The sequence below is a fragment of the Hylobates moloch genome, unplaced genomic scaffold (genome assembly GCF_009828535.3).
Source record: "Hylobates moloch isolate HMO894 unplaced genomic scaffold, HMol_V3 SCAFFOLD_15, whole genome shotgun sequence".
NCBI lineage: Eukaryota > Metazoa > Chordata > Mammalia > Primates > Hylobatidae > Hylobates > Hylobates moloch.
The window spans coordinates 47,367,948-47,393,339 of record NW_026652290.1 but is presented as its reverse complement, the minus strand read 5'-3'; the positions used below and the strand labels follow the sequence as shown (position 1 = coordinate 47,393,339).

The window sequence follows — 25,392 nt, the reverse complement described above, 5'->3', positions numbered from 1 at the left end:
GAGCTCCCTTTGTATCTGGATGCCTTATGACTCTAGCCCAGGTCTTCCCTCCTGTGCCTGCAACTCAAGTCTGCCTTTGAATGTCCCCATCCTCTGTGCTTGTTGCCCATCAGCAGGGCCTAGCGTGTTTCCACTCTCATTGCCTGCACCCATGTCTGCCTCTAGGGTCTCCGCTCATGGTGCCACAGTTTGATTTCCCATCTCTACTCTCCTGGGGTGGATTCTGGCATTGTGACTGGGGAGAGAGAGGTGACCCATAAAAGGGAAGGCTGGAATGATGTAATGGGCAAGGAGCTGCCATTGGTGGGGGACACACAGTGGTGGAGAAGACATGAGCAGTCAGAATCCTCCCTGCATTGGGGCGCTCACATGGGACTGTGCCTGGTGTGGGGAGTAAGGGGAAGCTGGAGCAGGAGGTCTGGAGCCACCTGGCCCTCTTGGGCCTGACACCCTCTCCACTGCAGGGGCTCCATCACCTCCCCCGGTGGTCCTGCCTCCTGGGATCCTGCCCTGCAGTGTTTCTGCAGGGATCTTCTCACCTGGAACTTGCTGTGGCCGGTTTCATGTGAGGTAGAGTTTAGCAAATGTTGATTGGCCTCTGTGCCTTACTTTTCTTCATATGCTTTGCTCATTCTGTGCATGTTTCTGTAGGGTCCTTTTTTGGTTCCTATATTGATTTGAAGGATTTATCTTAAATCTGTAAATTAATCCTTGATTGCCTCATTTTTGTCATAGATACTTGTTCTCTAGTTTGATCATTATTTAGTTACTTTCTGTTGATTTCATTCTAGTATACAGTAATCTGGTTGATAACAATCATGTATCCGGGATGTTTTTGTAACAGTTTTGGGGTTATGGATTGTCTAAGCATGTAATAGTGTCACACACACATAATGACAATTTTTTTTGTTAAAAAATTAATCCTAATGCCTTTTATTTCTTTGTTCTTGCTGTATTGTTTCTCCAGTACAATGCTGATTAGAGAGTGATAGCAGGCATCCTCGTCTGGTCCTGCACTGGGGGAAAAAGCTTCCCATAATTCTCCATTAATTATATTGTTTGTTACAGGCTCATATTAGACAAACCATCAAATTAAAGAAGTTGCCATCTTTTGTATTTTACTCAGACTTGTTTTTATGGTTCAGTTTTAAGTGTTATTGAATGTTTTTTTAAAAACTTAACCTAAATGATCTTATTATTTTTGCCTGTATTTTTCTGCTAATGGGATGACTTACATGATTTATTTTGAATGTTAAGGACCCTTGCATTTTGGGGTATATTCCACTTGGTATTGATCTGTGTTTTTTTGTTTGTTTGTTTGTTTTTTGTTTTGTTTTTTGGGGTTTTTTTTTTTTGAGACAGAGTCTCGCTCTGTCTCCCAGGCTGGAGTGCAGTGGTGCAATCTCAGCTCACTGCAAGCTCCACCTCCTGGGTTCACGCCATTCTCCTGCCTCGGCCTCCCGAGTAGCTGGGACTACAGGCGCCCGCCACCATGCCCAGCTAATTTTTTGTATTTTTTAGTAGAGACAGGGTTTCACCATGTTAGCCAGGATGGTCTCGATCTCCTGACCTTGTGATCCGCCCACCTCAGCCTCCCAAAGTGCTGGGATTACAGGCGTGAGCCACACCCGGCCTAATCTGTATTTTCATAGGTGGTTTCATTCATGTAATATTTTGCTTAGAATATTTGTAGCTTTGTTTATGAAAGAGGAGATACATACTGTTTATGAAAGAGGTGACCTAATTTTCTTCTTTTTTGTTCCATAGTGCGTCCTGGTCCAATTGTGTTCTCAATCTAATACTGGCTCCACACACAACTTTAAAAATACTATCTTTATTTCCCAGCAGTTTGGGAAATTTTGGTGTTTTTCTGCCTTGAATGTATGGAGTATTCTATAATTATGAGCTTGGAGTTTTACTTGTGAAACATTTTTGTTTGTTGGGTTTTTTTTCAAGAATTTATTCAATTTGTTTAGTAGGCAGGAGTTTTTCTATTTCATGTTATGTTTGGATTAGTTTGGGTAAGGTGGTTTTTAAAATGTGGTGCATTTTGTTCTCTGTTGAATTTTTAGACCTATATACTTCTTCAAATCCTCTTAGTTCTTATTAAGGTCTACAGGCTCTGTAAAGAATGTGTCTGTGTTGATTACTGTCTTGTGTTTGTGTTAACCTCTCTTTTCTCTCTTTATCCTGAGCTGCCTGGAGTTGGGGGAGGGATGATGCAAGCACCCCTCTGGCTACCACCACTGGGACTGCGCTGGGTCAGACGTGATGCCACCGTAATACTGAATCTTGCTAGAGGCCCGTGGCTAGTACTCATGGCTACCACTGATGTTTATTCAAGATCCAAGCAAGGGCTCTTTCATCAGCAAGTAATGAACCCTGCCAGGACTGGGTCCTTCCTCCCTTCAGGGAAGTGGGCTCCCTGCTGGTCCAGGGTGTGTCTTGAAATGTCATCTGAGAGCTAGGCCCTGAATGGCCGCTTCAGGACCCTACTTGGTGCTCTGTTTTACTGTGGCTGAGCTGGTATCCAAGTTGCAAGGCAAAGTGCTTTTTACTCTTCCCTCTCCTCCTGGAGCTGTGAGCTGGGCTGCGTTCAGCTGGAGGAAGTGTGATGCTAACACTCCCTTGGCTACACCAGCAGGTGTCTCACTGGGTCACCTGCATCCCAAGTTCACTGGCTCTGAGCCCAGTACAGCACCAGCCCTTGCCCAGCAATGGCAATCCTTGTGGCCTAGACTGGCTTTCACATTTGTCTAGGACCCCAAAGCATTTTAGCCTGCAGTGGTGATGGTGGGGTTAACGGAACTCGGGTTTTATTACTGTGTTGGAAGATTCCCCTCTGGCTAGGGCTGGTCTAAATGCTGCCTCCATGGGTGCTGGCTGAATTCTGCCTTATATTGCTCTCCACTGTGACAGGGCAGCGCTGAGTTCCAAGGTAAAGTCCCACAATCACTGAGCTCTCCCGGCCCTGGGTGCACAGATTCTGTCTCTGCACCACGTGTGGCTGCTGCCAGGGGATGAGGGAGAGGTGGTGTAGGAGATTTGAGACTGTCTTTCCCCCTTTCTCCAGTTCCTCTTTCCTTAATACGATGTGAAAACCAGGCGCTGTGAACGCTCACCCGATTTTTGGTTCTCATGAAGATGCTTTTTTGTGTGGATAGTTGTTCCATTTGGTGTTACTTCAGGCAGGAATAGAATAGCTGGAGAATTCTATTTGGCCATCTTGCTCTGTCTCCAGGTCTCCCCTCCCTGTCTTATTCTTTATCACAACTTCCCAATGAATGACCCTGCAGTGCTGCCTTCCAGTGTTCATTCATTCATTCATCAGATATTCATTAAGTGCCTCCTGTATGTCTGACGCTATGTAGACACTGGGGATGCGGTGGTGAATAAAGCAGAGAAGGTCCCTGTCCCCTTAGAGCTTACAGTCAGGTTTTGCATGTGAAATGTAACTTTAAAATATTTTCTTATATGAAGACACCCTCTGCCCCAATCTAGAAAGAAATCTGTTAGGCATCAAGCTTAGATTACCTGGTAAATATACAGCTATTTAGTAATGTTAATTAATGGATTATAGAAAAGGGACAATGATATTTATTACAGTGTTTTGTTTTTTCTTTTATTTATTTGTTTAACTTTTATTTTAGGTTCAGGGGTACATGTGCAAGTTTGTTACATGGATAAATTGCATGTCATGGGGGTTTGGTGTACAGATAATTTCGTCACCCAGGTAATAAGCATGGTACCCGCTAGGTAGCTTTTTGATCCTCACCCTCCTCCCACTCTCCACCCTCAAGTAGGCCCTGGTGACTGTTGTTCCCTTCATTGCATCCATGTGTACTTGATGTTTAGCTCCCACTTACAAGTGAGACTATGTGGTATTTGGTTTTCTGTTTCTGTGTTAGTTTGCCAACTATAATGGCCTTATAGCTCCATCCAAGTTTCTACAAAGGACATGATCTCTTTCTTTTTCATGTCTGTGTACATAGTAGTCCATGGTGTATATATACTACATTTTCTTTTTTCAGTCTACCTTTGATGGACCTTTAGGTTGATTCCCTGTCTTTCCCACTGTGAATAGTGCCGTGATGAACATATTAATGCATGTGTCTTTATGGTAGAATGTTTTATATTCCTTTTGTGTATACCCGATAATGTAATTCCTGGGTCAAATGGTAGTTTTAAGTTCTTTCAGAAATCGCCAACCTGCTTTCCACAGTGGCTAAACTCATCTGCATTCCCACCAGCAGTGTGTAAGTGTTCCCTTTTCTCTGCAAACTCACAAGCATCTGTTATTTTTTGGCTTTTTAGTAATAGCCTTTCTGACTGGTGTGAAATGGTATCTCACGGTGGTTTTGATTTATTTCCATTTCTCTAATGTTTAGTGATGTTCAGCATTTTTTCATATGCCTGTTGGCCAGGTGTATGTCCTCTTTTGAAAAGTGTCTTTTCACGTCCTTTGGCCACTTTTTAATGGCATTGTTTTGTTTTTGCTAATGAATTTATTTAAGTTCCTTATGGATTTCTGGGTATTACACCTGTATTGGATGCATAGTTTGCAAATATTTTCTCTCATTCTATAGGTTATCTGTTTACTCTGTTGATAGTTTCTTTTGCAGACAGTGGAATACTATGCAGCAACTAAAGTAACCACCTAGCATGATGTGTATCAGTATGGATACATTGCAAAAACAAAGCTAAAAACAAGCTACCAGGCATGTTAAGCACAGGATGGTAGAGGACAAACTATACTACAAGGCTATAGTAACCAAAACATGATATACAAAAAACAGGAACATAGACCAATGGATTAGAGTAGAGAACTGAGAAGTCCGCACATCTACAACTATCTGATCTTCGACAAACCTGACAAAAAGAAGCAACGGGGAAAGGATTCCCTGTATAATAAGTGGTACTGGGAGAGCTGGCTAGCCAAATGCAGAAAATTGAAACTGGGCCCCTTCCTTACACCTTATACAAAAATTAAGATGGAGTGAAGCCTTAAATGTAAAACTCAAAACTATAAAACCCTAGAAGAAAATCTAGGCAATACCATTCAGGACATAGACATGAGCAAAGATTGTATGATGAAATCACCAAAAGAAACTGCAACAAAAGCAAAAATTGACAAGTGGGATCTAATTAAAGAGCTTCTGCACAGCAAAAGAAACTATCATCAGAGCGAACAGACAACCTACAGAATGGGAGAAACCTTTTGCAATCTATCCATCTGACAAAGGTCTAATATCCACAATCTACAAGGAACTTAAGCAAATTTACAAGAAAAAACATTAAAAAGTAGACAAAGTTCATGAACAGACACTTCTCAAAAGAAGACATCCATGTGGCCAACAAACATATGACGAAAAGCTCAACGTCACTGATCATCAGAGAAATGCAAATCAAAATCACAATGACATACCATCTCACGCCAGTCAGAATGGCGATTTTTTTTTTTTTTTTTTTTTGAGACAGAGTTTCGCTCTTGTTGCCCAGGCTGGAGTGCAATGGCACAATCTCAGCTCACTGCAACCTCTGCCTCCCAGGTTCAAGCAATTCTCCTGCCTCAGCCTCCCGAGTAGCTGGGATTACAGGCATGCACCACCACGCCCGGCTAATTTTGTATTTTTTAGTAGAGATGGGGTTTCTCCATGTTGGTCAGGCTGGTCTCGAACTCCTGACCTCAGATGATCTGCCCACCTCTCAGATTCCCAGAGTGCTGGGATTACAGGCATGAGCCACCAGGCCCTGCCTAGAACCATGATTATTAAAAAGTCAAGAAATAGTTGCTGGCGAGGTTGTGGAGAAACAGGAACACTTTTACACTATTGGAGGGAATGTAAATTAGTTCAACCATTGTGGAACACGGTGTGGCAATTCCTCAAAGATTTAGAACTGGGAATACCATTTGACCCAGCAATCCCATTACTGGGTATATACCCAAAGGAATATAAACCATTCTATTATAAAGATACATGCACATGTACGTTCATTGCAGCACTATTCACAATAGCAAAGACATGGAATCAACCCAGTTGCCCATCAGCGATAGACTGGATAAAGGAAATATGGTACATATATGCCATGGAATACTATGCAGACATGCAAAGGAACAAGATCGTGTCTTTTGCAGGGACATGGATGAAGCTGGAAGCCATTATCCTCAGCAAACTAACACAGGAACAGAAAACCAAATAACACATGTTCTCACTTACAAGCGGGAGCTGAACAGTGAGAATACATGGACACAGGGAGGGGAACAACACACACTGGGGCCTCTTAGCACAGGGTGAGGAGTGCGGGGAGAGCTTCAGGAGAAATAGCTAATGCAAGCCAGGCTTAATACCTAGGTGATGGGTTGATAGGTGCGGCAAACCACCATAACACACGTTTACCTGCATGACCTGCACATTCTGCACATGTATCCTGGAACGTATAAAATAAAATTTAAAAATGTTTAAAACCATCAAAATCAAGATCACTATTTTATCTAGCCATTTATTTTTAGAGATAGGGTGGCCTCACTATGTTGCCCAGGCTGGACTCAAGCTACTGAACCCAAGTGATCCTCCTGCCTCAGCCTCCTGAGTAGCTGGGCCTACACATGTACCCAGCAAGATCATTATAATCACACCTGTACCCTCTGGTCACCAAAGGATGTGAATTTTAAGTGGAGGTAGAGGGAGAATAGGAAAACTAGATTTCACAGTGTTCCCTACTGAAACAGTAGTGAGGCCGTTCTGGGTGGCCTCTGTGTCTGCTTTTGTTTGTTTGCCTCTGTCTTGATTCCCTGTTGTCTGTCATTGGAAGAAAATCCAAGTCAGGACTTGTGTTGCTTCACATGGACATTATTTTAATGATAAATGGTAAAATACAAGTCCTGAGTTTCCATGGTGGCCCTGAATAGGTTCTTGTATGAGATGCCATGTTTCTTAAGTATATTCTGAGACTCCCCACCCTGTGCTAAGAGGCCCCAGTGTGTGTTGTTCCCCTCCCTGTGTCCATGTATTCTCACTGTTCAGCTCCCACTTGTGAGAAATCCTACCTTGACATGGTTTATTTCATCTACATTCAGGGACCTGCCCTAGATACGCCCCTATTTCTTTTTCTTTTGAGCTCTGCTTTAAAATGTCTCAAGGGTTATTAGATTGCTTATATTATTTTTAATTATCTTTTTATTTTAAATTGTCATTCTCCATTTATGTTTCCTTATTTTATTTATTTATTTATCTATTTATTTCCTTTTTTTGAGACATACTGTCTCTCTCTGTCACCCAGGCTGGAGTGAAGCGGCGTGACCTTGGCTCAGCGCAATCTCCACCCACAGGTTCTTGTATGAGATGCCGTGTTTCTTAGGTATATTCTGAGACACAGGCCAGACCATGCAGCATGAACCTGATATTGTAGGAAATCTCTGCATGCGTCCTGGCGGTTTAGGACTCCCTACGCTGCATCCTGCATCTTCAATCTTAATGTCACCTTTTTTTTTTTTTTAACACAGAATGTTTCTTTTTGATATTACAGTGATTTACAAACCTACCTTCTCAATCTAGCAGTTTAATCCCTTACCACAAAACATTTCAAAATTTTAGAAGTAACACCAGTGAGAACATGTCATGGTACTGAAATTAGGCTTTGGAACATTTTTGTCTGTCATTACATTTGGCAGGAAGTCAGACAAGTGCCGGTGATGCCATTTTCTTGTCTGATTTTTGCACTTCTCTGGCAAGCTGCCCCCTCTGAAGAGTTACTCACTGATGGTTCAGCCACTTCCAGAACCTACCCCAAGAGCAAGACTTGAAACCAACTCACACCCTCAAAGCTCCGGAAGCCATTCCGTGTTTCCATCTTGGCTGAGTGAGTTCTTCGTTGAAACCCAATTTGACTTTGACAGTCATCTAGTGAGAACTCAAAAGTCATTCTTGGTTCAGCCACAGTCAAAGAACTTGCAGAGCATTCTCTGACGAGATCCTCAAGGACGGCTGAGAGAAGGTAAGATCCAAAAAGCACCTGGATCCTGACACAGGATTGCCTGGTTCTTAAGTTCTGTTTGCGTCCATGGGCATTCATGGGGTTGATTGCAGCCAGGCCGATGGGCAGGAGATGAAGTGCCCAAGCCGGAATGCAAGTCAGCATTTATTAGAGGAACTCAGTAACTACACAGGTGGAATAGGTCTAACTCATCGATGATCTTCGGTCCTGTTACACTCTCACAGATACTTTATTTCAGAGTCAGAATAACTGATGTTACGGTACTTGGGGAAGGAAGGCAGTAGCCTCATCTTTGTAGCCAACCAGCAATATCTCATTCCCAGCCCTGCCTCCTACCTCTGTTAAAAGAGATGGGAAGAGTTGGTAGTTTTCAAGGTTCCTTAAGCTCTGGGGTTCTCTGGACTAGCCGGCTGACCTTTCCTTGGTGGGAGAGTCAGAAACTCCAGTGTCAGCTTTAACACTTGAATTTTCTCTTCTAGAATTGGTAGTTTAGCACTTTTGCCTATATTTTCCCTGAGCTGATTGTTTTTTTCTCATCAGTGTGTAAGTCAGTATTTTATTAAGGGATGTGGGGTTTTTTTTTTCTCATCGTTTTATAAGTCAGTATTTTATTAGGGATGTGAATTCTTTTGTTATATGGAGGATGGTTTTTGTTTTTTTTTTCCTGAAACGGTGTCTCACCCTGTCACCCAGGCTGGAGTGCAATGTTGCAATCATGGCTTACTGCAGCCTCAACCTCCCAAGCTCAAGCAATCCTCCCAGCTCAGCCTCCCAAGTAATTGGGACTACAGGCATGCACAGTCATGTCTGGCTAATCCTTTCTAATTTTTGTAGAGATGGGGCGTCACTTTATTGCCCAGTCTGGTCTTCAGCTCCTGAGCTCAAGTGATCCTCTCGCCTTGTCTCCCAAATCACTAGGATTACAATTGTGAGCCACCATGCCTAGCCAAGGATGTGTTTTTGTCCTCAATATGTTATGGGCCTTTTGGCCTTAACATCTTTGTCATAGACAACTTTATGTCGTTATATAAACTGCCAGTGTCATCTTGTTTCTGGTTTTTTAAAGATTTACCCTCCCCAATCTTATGCAAATATGCTATTAAATGTGTTCATCTATTTTATGTACACACATGCAGGTGTTTGATCCGCCTCTCTTTATTTAATCTGATGTGAAGTGTGGGTCTTTCACTCCCAGGTAGATAACTGATCATGCCAGCGCTATTTATTACCAGAACCGTTCTTTGCCCACTGAATTGAAATCCTACCTTGACATGGTTTATTTCATCTACATTCAGGGACCTGCCCTAGATACGCCCCTATTTCTTTTTCTTTTGAGCTCTGCTTTAAAATGTCTCAAGGGTTATTAGATTGCTTATATTATTTTTAATTATCTTTTTATTTTAAATTGTCATTCTCCATTTATGTTTCCTTATTTTATTTATTTATTTATCTATTTATTTCCTTTTTTTGAGACATACTGTCTCTCTCTGTCACCCAGGCTGGAGTGAAGCGGCGTGACCTTGGCTCAGCGCAATCTCCACCCACTGGGTTCAAGCAATTCTCCTGCCTCAGCCTTCCAAATAGCTGGGACTACAAGAGTGCACCACCACGCCTGGCTAATTTTTTGTAGAGATGGGGTTTCACCATGTTGGCCAGGCTGGTCTTGAACTCCTGACCTTAGGTGATCCGCCTACCTCAGCCTCCCAAAGTGCTGGGATTACAGCATGAGCCACTGCAACCTGCCTTCTTATTTTATTGAATTTTAAGGTAGATGCTGTCAGTGTCAAACTCTGTTTCCAGTCATGAATTTACAAATGTCGGTTCTCTTGAGTGCAGTTTCCCCTTCGCTTTGTATTATAAAATACTTGCATCGAGCAGGGCATGATTTTGCCTGTCACCTTCTCTTGCTGAAGCAGATCCAGGTGTGGCAGGGCCTGACGTTTGCCCAAGGTCAGTGTCTGGATTCTGCTCAGATCCACTGCTTTTGCCTGACAATGCTTCAGATCTTCTCATGACTTAAATGCGATGGAAGGCTCTTGAAGGTGCATTTATATTACATATTGGGAGGTACAGAAGCTCAGGTAGAGTAGAGAAGGGCGAGTGCCTAGTGGGAAATTCACCTGTGCCCAGTTTCTTCTCTGCTTGGTGAGCTGGAATGCAGAGCCAGCTCTCTGAGTCTATGTTTGTGTGCCCCTCCTGCCTTTTAGATGCACACTTGTGGCTCTTCCTGCCCTCCCCCTTGTCACTACTGTCCTTTGTGCCTGGGGCCCATGGCCTCCTCTGATGTCAAATCTTCTTGTTCCTGATCCTTTGCCAGAACGCCCTTGATCTTCTCGTGCTCCTCTGCAGCCCTGGCCCTCTAGGGTGGGGGTCGTTAGCGGAGGATTTCCCATATCTCCATTTTCTCTGGAAGGGAATTGCGGGAAAGTCCTGCATTTTCTTTCCATTTTCTCTCACTCTCTCAGTAGAAATTCTTCAAAGTCTAAGCTTGTAGCTGATACCCAACTACAAGATTTTTACTGTGTCTTTGATTATTTTTGTTGAGATTTGTAGATTAAGATGCTGGTGGTCAAACTGCTGGCTTATCCTGTTTGATTTTATTGTTACATATGCTTATATAGAAATTTGAAAGTGAAATTCAGAAGATAATTTTTTGACACCTGAGAGACAGAGTACTTCATAATTTATGTCTCATGATAGAGTGACAGATTTCTCTTAGATTTGTTTTGTCTAAAACAGTAAGTATTTAGAGAAAATTGCATTCCAGGCAAGGGCATGGAATGAGCAAAGGCACAGAGGCAGGACATAAAAAAAATAAATAAATAAAAATAAAAAAACGTCAGGTGGCTGGGTGAATAGTCCAAAAACTAGACAGGCAGAAGGGAGTCTTGGGAGATCAACCAAAAGGCCTGGGCTGGGCTTCATCCGGGTGTTCAGGAAAGAGCCCGGCAGGCGTGAGCGTGTGGTTGACATGACCCCCCCCTTCACAAATATTAATCTGCCTGTTGTGAAGGTAGCAGTGGTGCCATGCAATGCTTCCCAGAGTTAACTGTGAATACTTTAAAAATCATCATATACCAGCAGCTCACCTGTGCCTGGATCAGAATAAATGACAACATAAAGTGGTGTCTTGAGGAAGGATAGGTTGGTGCAAAATTAATTTTTGCCATTACTTTTGCAGCAACAGCCTATATTTACAATAAATGCTGCAGACAGTCACAGACATTTGAAGACTCTATTCTCTAACATAACAAGGAAAGCAACAAATTAGAGATGTTAAATAAAAGTTTTAAAGGAAAACAATTACAGACATATACAGACGTATATGTGTATGTGCTTAAATGAGAAGACACAGAAGGCAGACTGGCGTTCAGTGAGGAGGGCCGTGCACCTTGCTGTGCTCCCTGGAGACACTGCCTACCTGTGGGGTGTATATCACCTGCAGTGTGTGACAGCATTGGGTGGTCTGGCCTCCAACTGTCATTCTCAGGCATGGGTTGCCAGCTCATAAGAGCAGATTACTGTATAAAAATAACACTGGAATATCGGGAGTATTTTTTCTTAAATACGCTTAAAATAATTTTTTTTTTTTGAGACAGAATCTCGCTCTGTCGCCCAGGCTGGAGTGCAGTGGCACGATCTTGGCTCACTGCAAGCTCCGCCTCCGGGGTTCGTGCCATTCTCCTGCCTCAGCCTCCCGAGTAGCTGGGATCACAGGTGCCCGCCACCACACCTGGCTAAGTTTTTTGTATTTTTAGTAGAGATGGGGTTTCACCGTGTTAGCCAGGACGGTCTTGACCTCGTGATCCGCCTGCCTCGGCCTCCCAAAGTGCTAGGATTACAGGTGTGAGCCACTGCACCCGGCTAAAATAAATTTTAAGAAGAAATACTGTCAGTATTATTTTTAGAACCTTGTATACTTCTCACAGAACACTTGCACACTACAGAAAATTTGAGAAAGCATAGCCAAATAGAGCTGGATTTGCATCCCAGATTCACCATTTATGAACCACATGACTCTTGTCAAATTTTCATCTAAAATAAAGGCTAATATGTGGGAGATTTTTGGAAAAATTAGATAGCTTTAGACACACGGTACCATGCCCAGCATATACAGTGGAGTCATATCAGACACATATTTATTTGTTTCAGTAAAATTATCTATTATTATTATAATTTTATATGGTGGGAGCAGGTAGAACACATGCTTCATTTTTGTTTTAAATGCAGCCCCTAAACACAAAGGAGCTATTTCATCTGGGATGTAACTAAAGAAGGAGCCAGGCCAGGTGTGGTGGCTCACGCCTGTAATCCCAGCATTTGGGGAGGCCGAGGCGGGCGGATCACAAGGTCAGGAGATTGAGACCATCCTGGCTAACATGGTGAAACCCCGTCTCTACTAAAAATACAAAAAATTAGCTGGGCGTGGTGGCGGGCACCTGTAGTCCCAGCTACTCAGGAGGCCGAGGCAGGAGAATGGCGTGAACCCGGGAGGCAGAACTTGCAGTGAGCTGTGGTTCCGAGGTTGTGCCACTGCACTCCAGCCTGGGCGACAGAGCAAGACTCCGTCTAAAAAAAAAGAAGGAGCCAACTCTGAAATGCTGGAGGGAAGTGAATGTGTGAGACTTACTGAGAGATGGTGTGTTTATAAACAGTCGTGTTTACAAAAGCACATATTTCTGAGTGACTGGAGGGATTTTCAAGGCTTATTTGACCACATGTGTGATTGTTACTTTATAGGTTGAGTTTAGAACCTAACCTCAGCCTTACAGGCAGTAGCTAGCCTTGAACAAATGTTTAGCCAGTAGTGGTATCTTGCAGTTTTTCCTTTATTTAATGAATTTGCTAAGATATATCTGACTATATGCTTAAAGATTTTGCAAAATATTTTTAAATTATTTTGAAATTCTTTAAAAAGATTTATTAATATTCTTTATAGAATACAGAGTTTTCTTCATTAGAACAGAGGAAATGTAATAACTTCATTTATTGCTAGGGCTGTTATTGATTCTAAACAATTCTATGATAGGCTTCTACAAGGAATTTCAAGCTTATTTATGATTAAAGTACATACTAATGAACCCAATAGCATTATTAATAACCGTTTTCTTTGTTTATTCAATTCAGGCTTTGTTTTGTGAATCCACCTACACACACACACACACACAGACACATCGCTGTTGTATAAGACGGTGGGTGTGTAGTGGGCATTTCTCTAATGTGCTTAAATAAGACAGGGTTTTCTCATACTGACTCTTACTGTTCTAGCCAAGGAGACTGTGTTTGAAATGTCATCTTTGGATGCAAGAAGGCAGGGGTACTGGAAATTGATTTCTTGTGTCCTTGCTTTTTCTTATGAAGAGTCTAAATTAGTCTATTTATCATTTAATATTTTGAATTCCAGAGAAACTTAGATAACTGAAGGGAATACCTCAGCAGAGTGTAGACTTCTCTATTTTGTTCTTATTAAATTGTCAAAGAAGGAAATGAAAATGAATTGTTTAAAATAATCATCCTTGGAGGTCTTGGGTACTGAGTCATTTAAATGGACTGGTAAGGAGGTGGCCCATTTTGTTTGTTGATTACCTTCCTGAGAGTGGCTGGCACAGACAGAGGAGATATTTTTCTGCTCAGACCTAACCCTATTTTATTATCTTTCTGCATTCACCACCTGATTTTATTCTGTAAAGTATGAACACCGGTCTGACTTCTCTATGTCTTACCTTGTCATTTAAGCATACTAATTTTATTATGGAACATAAAGGGGAAAATATGAAAACCGGTTCCTCTCAGTAAACCTTTTAAAACATTATTTAAAAGCCCAGACTCCTACAATTTCCAAAGTTCCTGGTAATTTTTTCCAGTGGAGTTTTCAGTTTACTGATTTTTTTTTTTTTCACTCAGAAGGGGCTGTGAAGTCAACAATGTTAAGGCAGTGTGGTTTAAGTGTTTTAAGTTCTGTTTCTGTTAAATGTATTCTATTCATGTTTACAAAGCAACAGAAGAAAGCTTAGAGAATTAAGTACACATAAATTTAATCACACAAGCTTGAGTGTCTAGATTAACTTCAAAACGATCAGTAAATAATATTTTAAACTTCCACTGACCTTATTAAAATACACTTCCAGAAACATTCTGTTTGAACTATTCTTGTAAATTGGTCATCTTGCAAAACAGCTGTGGCAATATGATATAATGAAGAGAGCAGTGATTTAGCAATGAGAAGGCTGGGAGTCCTTGTCTTGGCTCATTCACGGGGAGATCACATGACATGCCAAAGTTCCCTAGATGAGGAAGCCATGCATGAGAGGATTCAGGATTGGGTCAATGATCTATCATAGAATACTTTCTATGAGTCTGTGCTTAAACTTAGAAACCTCACAAAGAACACACCAGGGAATTTGGTGAGAGCAGGAGCTTCACCTCATGCAGAATTGCAGTGTGATTTTAGAGTGCTGTTACCATTCTTATGCTTAGAAGGCAGAGTGTCTTCAGTTAGGATTCTGTCGTGTTTAATGGATCCCACTCTTGTTGGCTTAGGCAGAAAGGTGTTAAATGGTTTGCAGAATTGTTGGGAAGGCTAAGCTTCCAGGAGCAGCTCCCAAAGTCTCCACACACAACTGGACCACCAGGGAACCTGCTGTCTCCACCAGGACAGGACTTGGAAACCTGCCACCGCAATTACCAACACCAGAAGGATCTTGTCTCTGCTAAGTCTCTGTCCACATAGTGAATGCCCTGAGCCCTGCCTCTCTCTCCCTGACTCAGGTCCCACTCCAGGTCTTGCCCAAGTCTTCCTGATTGGTGGAACTTAAATCACACCCAAAATCCCAGCTGCAGGAGAGCTCTGAGATTTCATCTTTCCAACCTCTGTGTGCTACATAGGGGTTGGAGCACTTGCTGACAAGCCTTGCAACCACCATTGACAGTGAGATATTTATGATCAATAACATTTGCATTTTTCACAATTTACAGCATAGCTGTACATTTTATTTAAAGCTAGTATCAAGTCACTCTACAGATAACAACATTATTTCTGATCATTTTGGAAGAAAACAGCTTTTTTAAAATTGAGAGCAATACCTACATTATTTCCTAAAGAGCCAAAGCTGATAGAGAAAAGAGGATGTTGAATTTTGAATTTTCCTTTCAGCTTTATCTTCTCCATGTCAGTTCTGTTTTCTTCTGTGTCTTTTTTTTCCATGAGGATGTCCTCCACCTTTTCAATCTGATTTGCTCTTTGCCATGCAGACCTGTGGATGAAGAGCCAGAGTCCTCCAAGGTAAATGCTCCTGGCCAGTGGCCTGGTGTCTGTGTTAACTGAACATCTCCAATGCCCTCAGAGTCCGCAACCACCATTAAGTCACTTGCCAAGTCATTTGACTTGGGACGCCCAGGTGTTTGATCGCTTTTTTTCTATAAGCAAAGCTCCAAATTCAAACTTTGGCCCGACATTTGATATGTCAACTGTCTCTACGCCACCCTGGCTCCACGTTGGCTGTCACAATCACAAGGGTGCTTTCCGGGTCCTACTAGGTGCAGCCACTGCCTGCAGGAGCCTGGCTGAGGCTCCAGGGAGGCACTGATGGAGAGCCTGGTGCATGAATAACACAAATGCAGCCTCTTCCTCTCTACCTCTTCCTTCCATCCGGTTCCTGCCTTGTCACCTTTCTTTTCTGCCTCTCATAGCCATTAAATTCAGATCACTACTATTTGCCTTTTTGTCATCTCATGAGAATTACAAGGGTCAGCTGGAGACTTCATCTCCTAGGAAACAAGGCATCAAGTCTGTGCACCTGGCCCTCTTGTAGGCGCCCCTGGCCATCCTCATCTTGCAACCTGCTAGATGTTTTCTACCTGGTCTTGTACCTGAGCACCTGTGCTAATCTGTCACTCCTGATCTTGGTACATTCTCAGCTTTTCCTGGAATTGTCTGATGGACTCACAATTCCACTGTAGTCATGCTTATCTTTATATATGAGAAAGATATGTAGCTATACTTCATACATCTGCTGTACACATAAACATAGCAAATAGAAGAAACAGAATGTGCATCTCTCTACAGTAACAATATATTTCTTCCCTGGACTGCAACAAATATGCCATTGTATTGGAAGACTGTTGTAAAAGTTAATCTTAGGATGTACCTGGTTGTCTCTGCTAAAATAGTTTGCAGCTAAATTAGATGATTAGACTATGCATATTGAAAGACATGGAAGGGCTGGGTGCGGTGGCTCATGCCTGTAATCCCAGCACTTGGGGAGGTCGAGGCTGGTGGATCACCTGAGGTCAAGACCGGCCTGGTCAACATGGTAAAACCCTGTCTCTACTGAAAATACAAAAAAAAATTAGGTGGGTGCGGTGGTGCACACCTGTAATCCCAGCTACTCAGGAGGCTGAGACAGGAGAATTGCTGGAACCCCAGAGGTGGAGGTTGCAATGAGCCGAGATTGTGCCATTGCACTCCAGCCTGGGCAACAAGAGTGAGACTCCATCTCAAAAAAGGAAAAAAGGAAAGATATGAAAGCCGAAAGCCCAGTGAGTGAGTCTGTGAAGGTGGGAAATGATTTAACAGTAACAGTTTGTGCAAGAACTTTCCTGTTCCTTCCTCCCCAAGGCACCTCATTATTTAAACATTTTCATTTTACTGAGTTACCCTACATCTAAGACTGACCTCCACTCAGCTAACTCCTCCTTCCCTCTCATTTCTCCAATTCAGCTTTAGTCCAGAGGAGAAAAGGAAAATAGAGTAAATGTTACACTAAACATCATGGGATACTTCTTAAGTCACCAGAAAAGTAACAACAAATTAATAAGTATTATTCGCTGTTTTGAACTGGATCAACATATAAATGTTCCCATCTCTTTTCTTGGCAGGTGAAGCTGGACTGAATATTTCTGTCCATTAAGACTATTAGAATCCCCCAAAGTGGTATACCAGTGAGGACCTCACCAGCAGCTGCTGTCTCTCCAATGCAGGTAGATGAGCCTCAGAAACAACCACTGCTTGTGGTTTGCTGTGTATTCCTCTAGATGTTTTTCTTTACACATATTAGTGAGTGTGGACAGAGAGAGTGTGTGTTTTGTAAATTTGATTACACTGTGCACTTATTCTGAAATCCATTTCACTTTATCGTTGGAACGTAAGCTCTGTGAGGGCAGAGATTTTTGTTTATTGCACTTGCTGTTATAGCTCTTGTCTGTAACAGTGGCTGGCACATGGTCACATCATAGTAGAAGCTCAATAAATATTTGTTGAAGGAATGAAAAAATACATCCAAGACATCTTCAGATTTCAATATTTGGAGAAATGATTCATTTTTTAAAGAAGGTTACGTAATATATGGTGATTTATTTAGCCACTATTCTCCTGATAGACATTTAGGTTGTTTTGGGTTTAACTTATTACAGAAACAATACAGGGAAGATCCTTGTACAAATTTTTGACCATTAAAGGAGCTATTTCTGTATAAGGGTATATATCAGGATTCATTTGAAAATATCAGAGATCACTATAATTAAGCAGAAAGGAATTTAACCCAGGGCATTTGGTACTAGAAGGGCTGGAGAAGGCAGTAGGCTCCACTGAGCTTCCAGGAAGGGTTCCCAGAGCATCTCAATGCTGACCCATTAAAAGACCTTCTGTTTCTGCCAGAATCAGGAAGTCTTTCTGTAGGTGCTTGCTCAGGACCACCACTGTTGCCAAGATATAGGATAAGCCTCGGGATCACACAGCCACAGGTGCAGTCTGTACCAGCAAAACGGGCTCTGTGCCTGCCTCACACTGCCTGGATGATGATGAAACAGACCCCAGAACCTCTGCTCCCCTGCCACAGAACAGCAAATGCCTTTCCAGCCATGCTTGCCAGGAGAAGCTGCAGACGGGCAGCCTTACACTCCCTTGCACCTTCCAGATCCTCTAAGAGGGCGCCTCTTCGACAGAAACTAGGCCACTTGATGAGCCAAGCTTTTAAGACTTTGGCAAATACACCCTTCAGGCAAATATACCCTTCAGGCAAATATATCCTAGTTTCTTATGATTCAGTAAGTCACCCTACAAAGAGATGAGGATGGAGTTGAGTGAGCCTGTGCTGAGATCTTCCACACATTGATTCCTAGAAAGGGAAAATGGAGTCCTAGAAAAGGAAGTAGATTGACCTGTCCCGGCATGTTGAAAAACTTGATAGACACATTGCCCTTCGGTTTGCCCTGCTACTGACAGCATGCAAGGTACTGTTTTCTCAGAATTTGCACGCTCTATGAATAATTTTAAAGATTAAGTAAATGAACAATGATAACTTGCTTTGCTTTGTTCATCAGTAAGGTTGAGCACTTCATACATTTAGAGGCCATTTATCTTTTGTATGTGTCTGTGGAAACTCATGTACTTGGCTTGTATTTCTTTTGAGGTGTTAGTCTTTTTCCTGGGTTTTTTAAAAATTATTTTATTTTTTTGAGACGGAGTCTCACTCTGTCCCCCAGGCTGGAGTGCTGTGGCTCGATTTCGGCTCACTTCAAGCTCTGCCTCCCAGGTTGATGCCATTCTCCTGCCTCAGCCTCCTGAGCAGCTGGGACTACAGGCGCCCGCCACCACACCTGGCTAATTTTTTGTATTTTTAGTAGAGACGGGGTTTCACCGTGTTAGCCAGGATGGTCGGGATCTCCTGACCTCATGATCTGCCCACCTCGGCCTCCCAAAGTGCTGGGATTACAGGCGTGAGCCACCACGCCCGGCCATCTTTTTTGTGTTTATAAGAAATCTTGATGTATTATGCTTTTTAACTTTTTTTCATATGTAGTGCTATTATTTCTTAGTCATCTTTTAACTTTGTTTATAGTTATATTTTACTGAAGAGAAATGTTGCCTTTTTGTGTTTTCTTTGATTTTAAGTGTTTTGTTTCCTTCCTTAAAATGTCTTTCTAGCTATTAGTTTATTAAAATATTCTTCCTTAGCATCTTTAAAAAGCCTTTTATTTGTTCAGTCTTAAAACCCATGGAAACATGGGCTTTGGATTTTGATGATCTTCTCCTATCTTGACTGTGTTCTGGAATCAGAAATTAATTCTCTGGAGGAATATTACATCATCTAGAACTTCAAATTATAGCCATGTTTTATTTTATTTTTATTACTGTACACAAAATAGAATGAGTTTCTGTATTCATCTTCTTTCTTCCCTTTTTAAAAACTTTTCAGTTCAGGGGTACGTGTGCAGGTTTGTCATATAGGTACGTTCGTGTCGTGGAGGTTTGTTGTACAGATTATTTCATCACCCCGGTATTAAGCCTAGTACCGATTAGTTATTTTTCCTGGTTCTCTCCCTCCTCCCACCCTCCACCCTCAGGTAGGCCCCAGTGTCTGTTATTCCCCTCTATGTGTCCATGTGTTCTTATCATTTAGCTCCAAGTAAGAACATGCGTAGGGATTTTTTTATTAGGCAAAATGCAGGAATTGATACCAAGGTAGGGAATGTGGGCTGGGCTGTGTAGAGCACGTAGAGGGTTGGGGGGACTGTGGGTCACCATATCTGCTGGCAATGGCTGTCTTGTGTCATGGGCCACTTGGTGCTCTGACCAGTGGCAGCAAGGCTGTATGAACCCGTTGTTCAGTTTTCCTTCCTGAAGTGGGACACTCACAACCTTGGTTGGATATTTTGGCTCACCTAAAGCCATTTCCTGGAATTCTTTAAGTAAAAGGCAAGGTTAAACATTATGAGAGCACCGAAGAGCAAGTTTTTTTTTTTTCTATAAAGGTCAGATAAGGAATCGATACCTGATACATAAGCCTTTTTGTGAAATACCATACACAAAGATAAAAGCAAACAAAATGTAAATGATAGTTTCTTGAATGATTAGAATGTGAAAAGTCATGCAGTCACCACTCCCATCCAGAAGAGGAGCAGCGCCAGCTCCCAAGACCTCTCCTACGATTTTCCCATCATAACCCTCGCTACTCCCAAAGATAACCGTTATCCTCACAATTCTTCTCCTTAACAGATCTTTACAAAACTATGCAGCCCTAAACATTATGTTACTTTTCCTTACATCTGAGTTTTATTACAAATGGAATTTTAAAACTCTGTAATATTTACATCTAGCTTTTTTTACACATTTAGTGAGATGTATCCATGTTTTTCTGTAATTTGTAACAGAAATTGTTCATTTCTGTTCAGATTCCGTTCATGTAACCGTAATTTGTTCATTTTCTTCACCTAAAAGCCATTGTATGAGTATACCTTTATTTATCCATTCTGTCATTAATGGACAGTTGAGTCATGTACAGTTTGGGGCTATTATGAATACAGCTGTTATGTCCTCGTGGATGTCTCTTGAAACACGTATGTGCTCGTTCCTGTTGGTTACATACTTAGGAATGGAATTCCTGGGCCTTAGGGTATGCATACGTTCTAGGATAGTGCCAAACAGATGACTGAAGTATTTGTATAACTCATGTCTTTTCAGCAATTTATGAGAGGTCTGTTTCTCTGCGTTCTCATCAATACTTGGTAGTGTGTTAGTCTTTTTACTGGAGGTCATGTGGGTAATGCGTAGTAGTGTCTCACTGTGGTTTTGATTTGCATTTTTCTTTTGGCTGGGGAGGCTGAACACCTTTTCTTTTTTTCTTTTTTTTTCTTTTTTTTTTGAGACAGAGTGTCACTCTGTCGCCTGGGCTGGAGTGCAGAGGTGCAATCTCAGCTCACTGCAACTTCTGCCTCCCGGGCTCAAGCGATTCTTCTGCCTCAGCGTCCTGAGTAGGTGGGATTACAGGCGCCACCACTATGCCCTGCTGATTTATTGTATTTTTAGTAGAGATGGGGGTTTTATCATGTTGGCCAGGCTGGTCTTGAACTCCCTGACCTCGTGATTCGCCCACCTCGAACTCCCAAAGTGCTGGGATTATAGATGTGAGCCACCACCCCCCACTGGATGAACACCTTTTCATATGCAAATTGACATGTGGATAGTGCCTTTTGGGATGCACCTGTTCTGGTTTTTTGCCTGTTTTGTTTGGCGGGTGGGATTTATTGGCTCTGTAGGCAGGATATGAACTTTTGCCCATTTATAAAATCAGATTCTTGTTGTTTTCCTCGTTGCTTTAAAGAGTTCTTTATGTAGTCTCCATATAAGTCCCTTGTCAAATAGATATGTGGCAAATACCTTCTCCCAGTGTGCCTTAAATTATCTTCTTTTGATGAAAAAAGTTCTTACTTTAATTAAGTCTAATTCATCAATCTTTTCTCTAATGATTAGTGCTTTTTGTATTCTGTGTAAGACATTGTTTATTCCAAGATCATGAAGATATTGTCCTATGTTTTCCTGTAAAAGCTTTATTGTTGTGTCTTTCACACTAAATAGATACGCTCTTTAAAATTGCCAACTCCTACTGCATTCTTACATTTTGCTAAAACTTCCGACGATTCCAGCGCCACAACACTCCCTTCCCAGGCTGAAGCTTTTTGGGAGGTGGGGATGGAAAATGAAAGAAGCTGGCAAGAAAAACCCAGGCTTGGCTGGGCTCAGTGGCTCACGCCTGTAATCCCAGCACTTTGGGAAGCTGAGGTGGGCAGATCATGAGGTCAAGAGATTGAGACCATCCTGGCTAGCATGGTGAAACCCCGTCTCTACTAAAAATGCAAAAGTTAGCTGGATGTGGTGGTGCATGCCTGTGATCCCAGCCATTCAGGAGGCTGAGGCAGGAGAATCGCTTGAACGCGAGAGGTGGAGGTTGCAGTGAGCCGAGACCGTGCCACTGCACTCCACACTGGGTGGCTGAGCGAGACTCCATCTCAGAGAAAAAAAAAAAAAAAAAAGGAAAGAGAAGAAAAGTAAAGTAAAGGAAAGAAAAAAGAAAAACCCCACCTCAGCCAGGACCCAGCCCAGAGAGTAAATTAGCAGGACTGGGAGTCTCTGCCATATCAGCAGTCAGATGTCTTAAAAGTAGAATCTACCCAGAGTATATGTACCTTGTATCTTTGCCATAACTTTCTTTTCACTTTATGTTAAAGAAGAAAAAGAATCCCAGCACTTTGGGAGGCTGAGGCGGGAGGATTGCTTGAGCCCAGGAGTTTGAGACTGCAGTGAGCTGTGATAGCGCCACTGCACTCTGGTCTGGGTGACAGAGGGAGACCCTGTCTCCAAAAAAATTAAAAAAAAAAAAAACCCGTCATGCTACTGACCAACAATAGAGGCTTTCAAGGTATAAACTCACCTCAGATCCCTGTTTGTTCTTCTTGCTACCCTGTCCACTCTGCCTCCACCCTGTTTCAAGGCTGGACCATGCCATGAAGGAAGGCTCCTCGGTTACAGCCTCCCCCACCCCATCAACCACGCTGCTGAGGACCCAGGAAAGAGTAGGGAGCCAGAGGGAGGCGGCTGCCTGCAGGAGGTTTAGCATAAAGGAAATAGGAACGGTAATGGGAAATTGAAGAAAACATTTAAAAAGAGCTGTCATTCGAGTATGACACCCCTGATGCCGCCTGTGCTGTCCCCCACCTGACAGAAATAGACCGAGGCGGCTGCCAGAGTGGATGTGAAAAAGCAGTTAACATTTTCAGAAGGACTGGCCTTCTATGATGCAATCTTGATGTACTGAGATTGCAGGGAAGAGACGCAGTTTCCAGTCGTGATCACAAGAACAGTATTTCTCCTGGAGTGATTTTTTGGTTTGTTTTTATGACCATCCTGGATTAGTTTGCAAAACATTTTACGTTTGAGGAAACCCAAAACTCATTTTGCCTGAAGAGTTATATTCTTTCATCGTTAAATCTGTAAAATTACAAATATTAAGTATGTGTCTGCTTTATTTTATGTGTCTAGATCTGATTGTCATAGGCTTGTTCTCTCAGAATTAGAAAGCCAAAAGGAAAAAAAGAAGAAAAAAACTGGTGAAAGTCAGATGGTTCATTGTCTTTTTGAAAACCAGTAGCCATGTGCATTTTACTTAAAATAACTTTATTTCTACCTCACCAAAATACACCATGGTAGGTTATGTCTTTCCCTCTCTATCTCTCTCCTCCCCGTACACACCACACACACACACACACACACACACACACACAACTTTTAGATTCAAGGGGTACATGTGCAGGTTTATTACAGTGGTATATTTTGTGATGCTGAGGTTTGGGATACAGTTGATCCCATTACCCAGGTAGTGAGCATAGTACCCAATGGTTAGCTTTTCAGGCCCTGCCCTCCACCCTTCCTCACCCCTTTTGGAGTCCCCAGTGTCTGTTGTTCCTATCTTTGTGTCTCTGTGTACTCAATATTAAGCTCCCATTTATAAGTGAGAAAGTGTGGTAAGGTTTTCTGTTCCTGCATTGGTCACTTAGAATAATGGCCTCCAGCAGTGTCCATCCTGCTGCAGAGGACATGGTTTCCCTTTTTATGGGTGCATAGCATTCCATGGTGTATATGTACCATATTTTCTTTATCCATTCCACCATCGATGGGCATCTACGCTGATTCTATGTTTTTGCTATTGTGAATAATGTGATGAATATACAAGTACACGTGTTTTTTTGGTAGAACTTTCCTTTGAGTACATACCCAGTAATAAGATTGCTAGGTTGAATGGTAACGCTGAGTTTCCTTGAGAAATCTCAAAACTGCTTTCCACAGTGGCTGAAAGAATTTACACTCCCAGTAGTGTATAAGTGTTCCCTTTTCTCCACAGCCTCACCAGCAGCTGTTATTTTTTGACTTTTTAATAGTAGCCATTCTGACTGGTGTGAGATGGTATGGTATCTCAACGAAGTTTTTATTTGCATTTCTCTGATGATTAGTGATGATCAGAATTGTTTGTATGTTTGTTGGCCACTTGTATGTCCTCTTTTGAGAAGTGTGTATACATGTCCTTTGCCAATTTGTTAATGGGGTTATTTTTTGCTTGTTGATTTTCTTTATCAATTCTGGATATTAGATACATAGTTGCAAATACTTTCTCCCATTCTGAAAGTTGTCTGTTTACTCCATTGATAGTTTTTTTTGCTGTGCAGAAGCTCTTTAGTTTAATTAGATCCCACTTGTCAATTTTTGGTTTCGTTGCAGTTGCTTTTAGGGACTTAGCCAAAAATTATTCGCCAAGGTCAATGTCAATGGTATTTCCTGGGTTTTCTTCTAGGATTTTTATATTTTGAGGTATTCTATTTAAATCTTCAGTTAATTTTTGTATGTGGTAAAAGGTAGGCCTCTAGTTTCATTCTACTGTATATGGCTAGCTAGGTATCTCAGCATCATTTACAGAACAGGGAGTTCTTTCCCCATTGTTTGTTTTTGTTGAAGATCAGATAATAGTAGGTATGCAGCTTTATCTTCTCTTCCATTGATCTGTGTGTTTGCTTTTATTTCAGTACCATGCTGTTTTCATTACTGTAGAGTTGTAGCATAATTTGAATGCCAGTAATGTGTTGCCTTCAGCTTTGTTCTTCTTGCTTAGGACTGCTTTGGCTATTCAGGGTCTTTGCTAGTTCTATATGAGTTTCAGAATAGTTTCTTCTAAATCTTTGAAAAGTGTGGTTGGTAGTTCGATGGGAATAACATTGAATCTGTAAATTGCGTTGGGCAGTATGGCCATTTTAATGATACTGATGCTTCCAATCCATGACCATAAAATGTTTTTTCATTTATTTGTGTCATCTCTGGTTTCTTTCAGCCTCCTTCCATATGTTAACTCAGTAATGAGCTTGTTTTCAGGGACCTGTTCAGCTCCAGGTAATATTGTAGGTGCTGGGGATTCCATGGTGAATGAAACAGGCAGTAGTCCCTGCTCTCATGGAACTTACATCCTCATGGGGTCTGGCAGTTAACTGAAATAAAAGGTAACATATGTACCGTATTTGAAGGTTGTATTGCTGTGGAGAGAAATAAAGCAGGGAAGGAGGATTGGGAATGTTGGGTGAGTGGTACAGTTTATACACAGTGGTCAGAGAGGTGACATTCGAGCACTTGCTCCCCTCCCCTGAAGGGCTTTGGTGTCTGCGTGTAGGTTTATTTCCCACCAAGGACTATGTGTGGAGGGTCAAAATAAGGAGGTCATCACTGCCGTGACGGTGCCGATAGGACCTAAAGTGACACACCGTGGGCACCCCAGGTCAGCAGCACTGGGAAGTGAGCACCACAGCCAGACCCACCTGCCGAGCCCCGGGCCAGCTGCGTGACGTCTTGAGTGGCCCAGGATTGAGACCCAGTGAAAGGATGTGAGTCTGCCCTTGGGATGAAGTGAGGCCCTCACTGAGCTCAAAATGGCGCTCCTAGGAGACCTTTCCACACATTCCGCTCGACTCAGCCATTTTCCAAGCCAAGTGGGCAGCCCTGACCCAGGGAACTCATACATCTCCTTTTCTTTCACCTAAAAGTCTACTTTGGGCTCCTAGTTCTGTGTTCTGATGGGGAAGTTT

General features: G+C 42.2%; 1 protein-coding gene across 1 annotated transcript in view; it reads left to right on the top strand.

Moving 5' to 3' along the window:
- The window catches only part of LOC116484231 (uncharacterized), a 27,199-nt gene extending 16,841 nt beyond the window's left edge, over window positions 1–10,358 (top strand). Inside the window, exon 9 of the mRNA XM_058428105.1 lies at window positions 10,345–10,358. Within this exon, the coding sequence (XP_058284088.1) occupies window positions 10,345–10,358 (14 nt within the window). The remainder of the gene's footprint in view (window positions 1–10,344) is intronic.
- The last annotated feature ends 15,034 nt before the right edge of the window (window positions 10,359–25,392 follow it).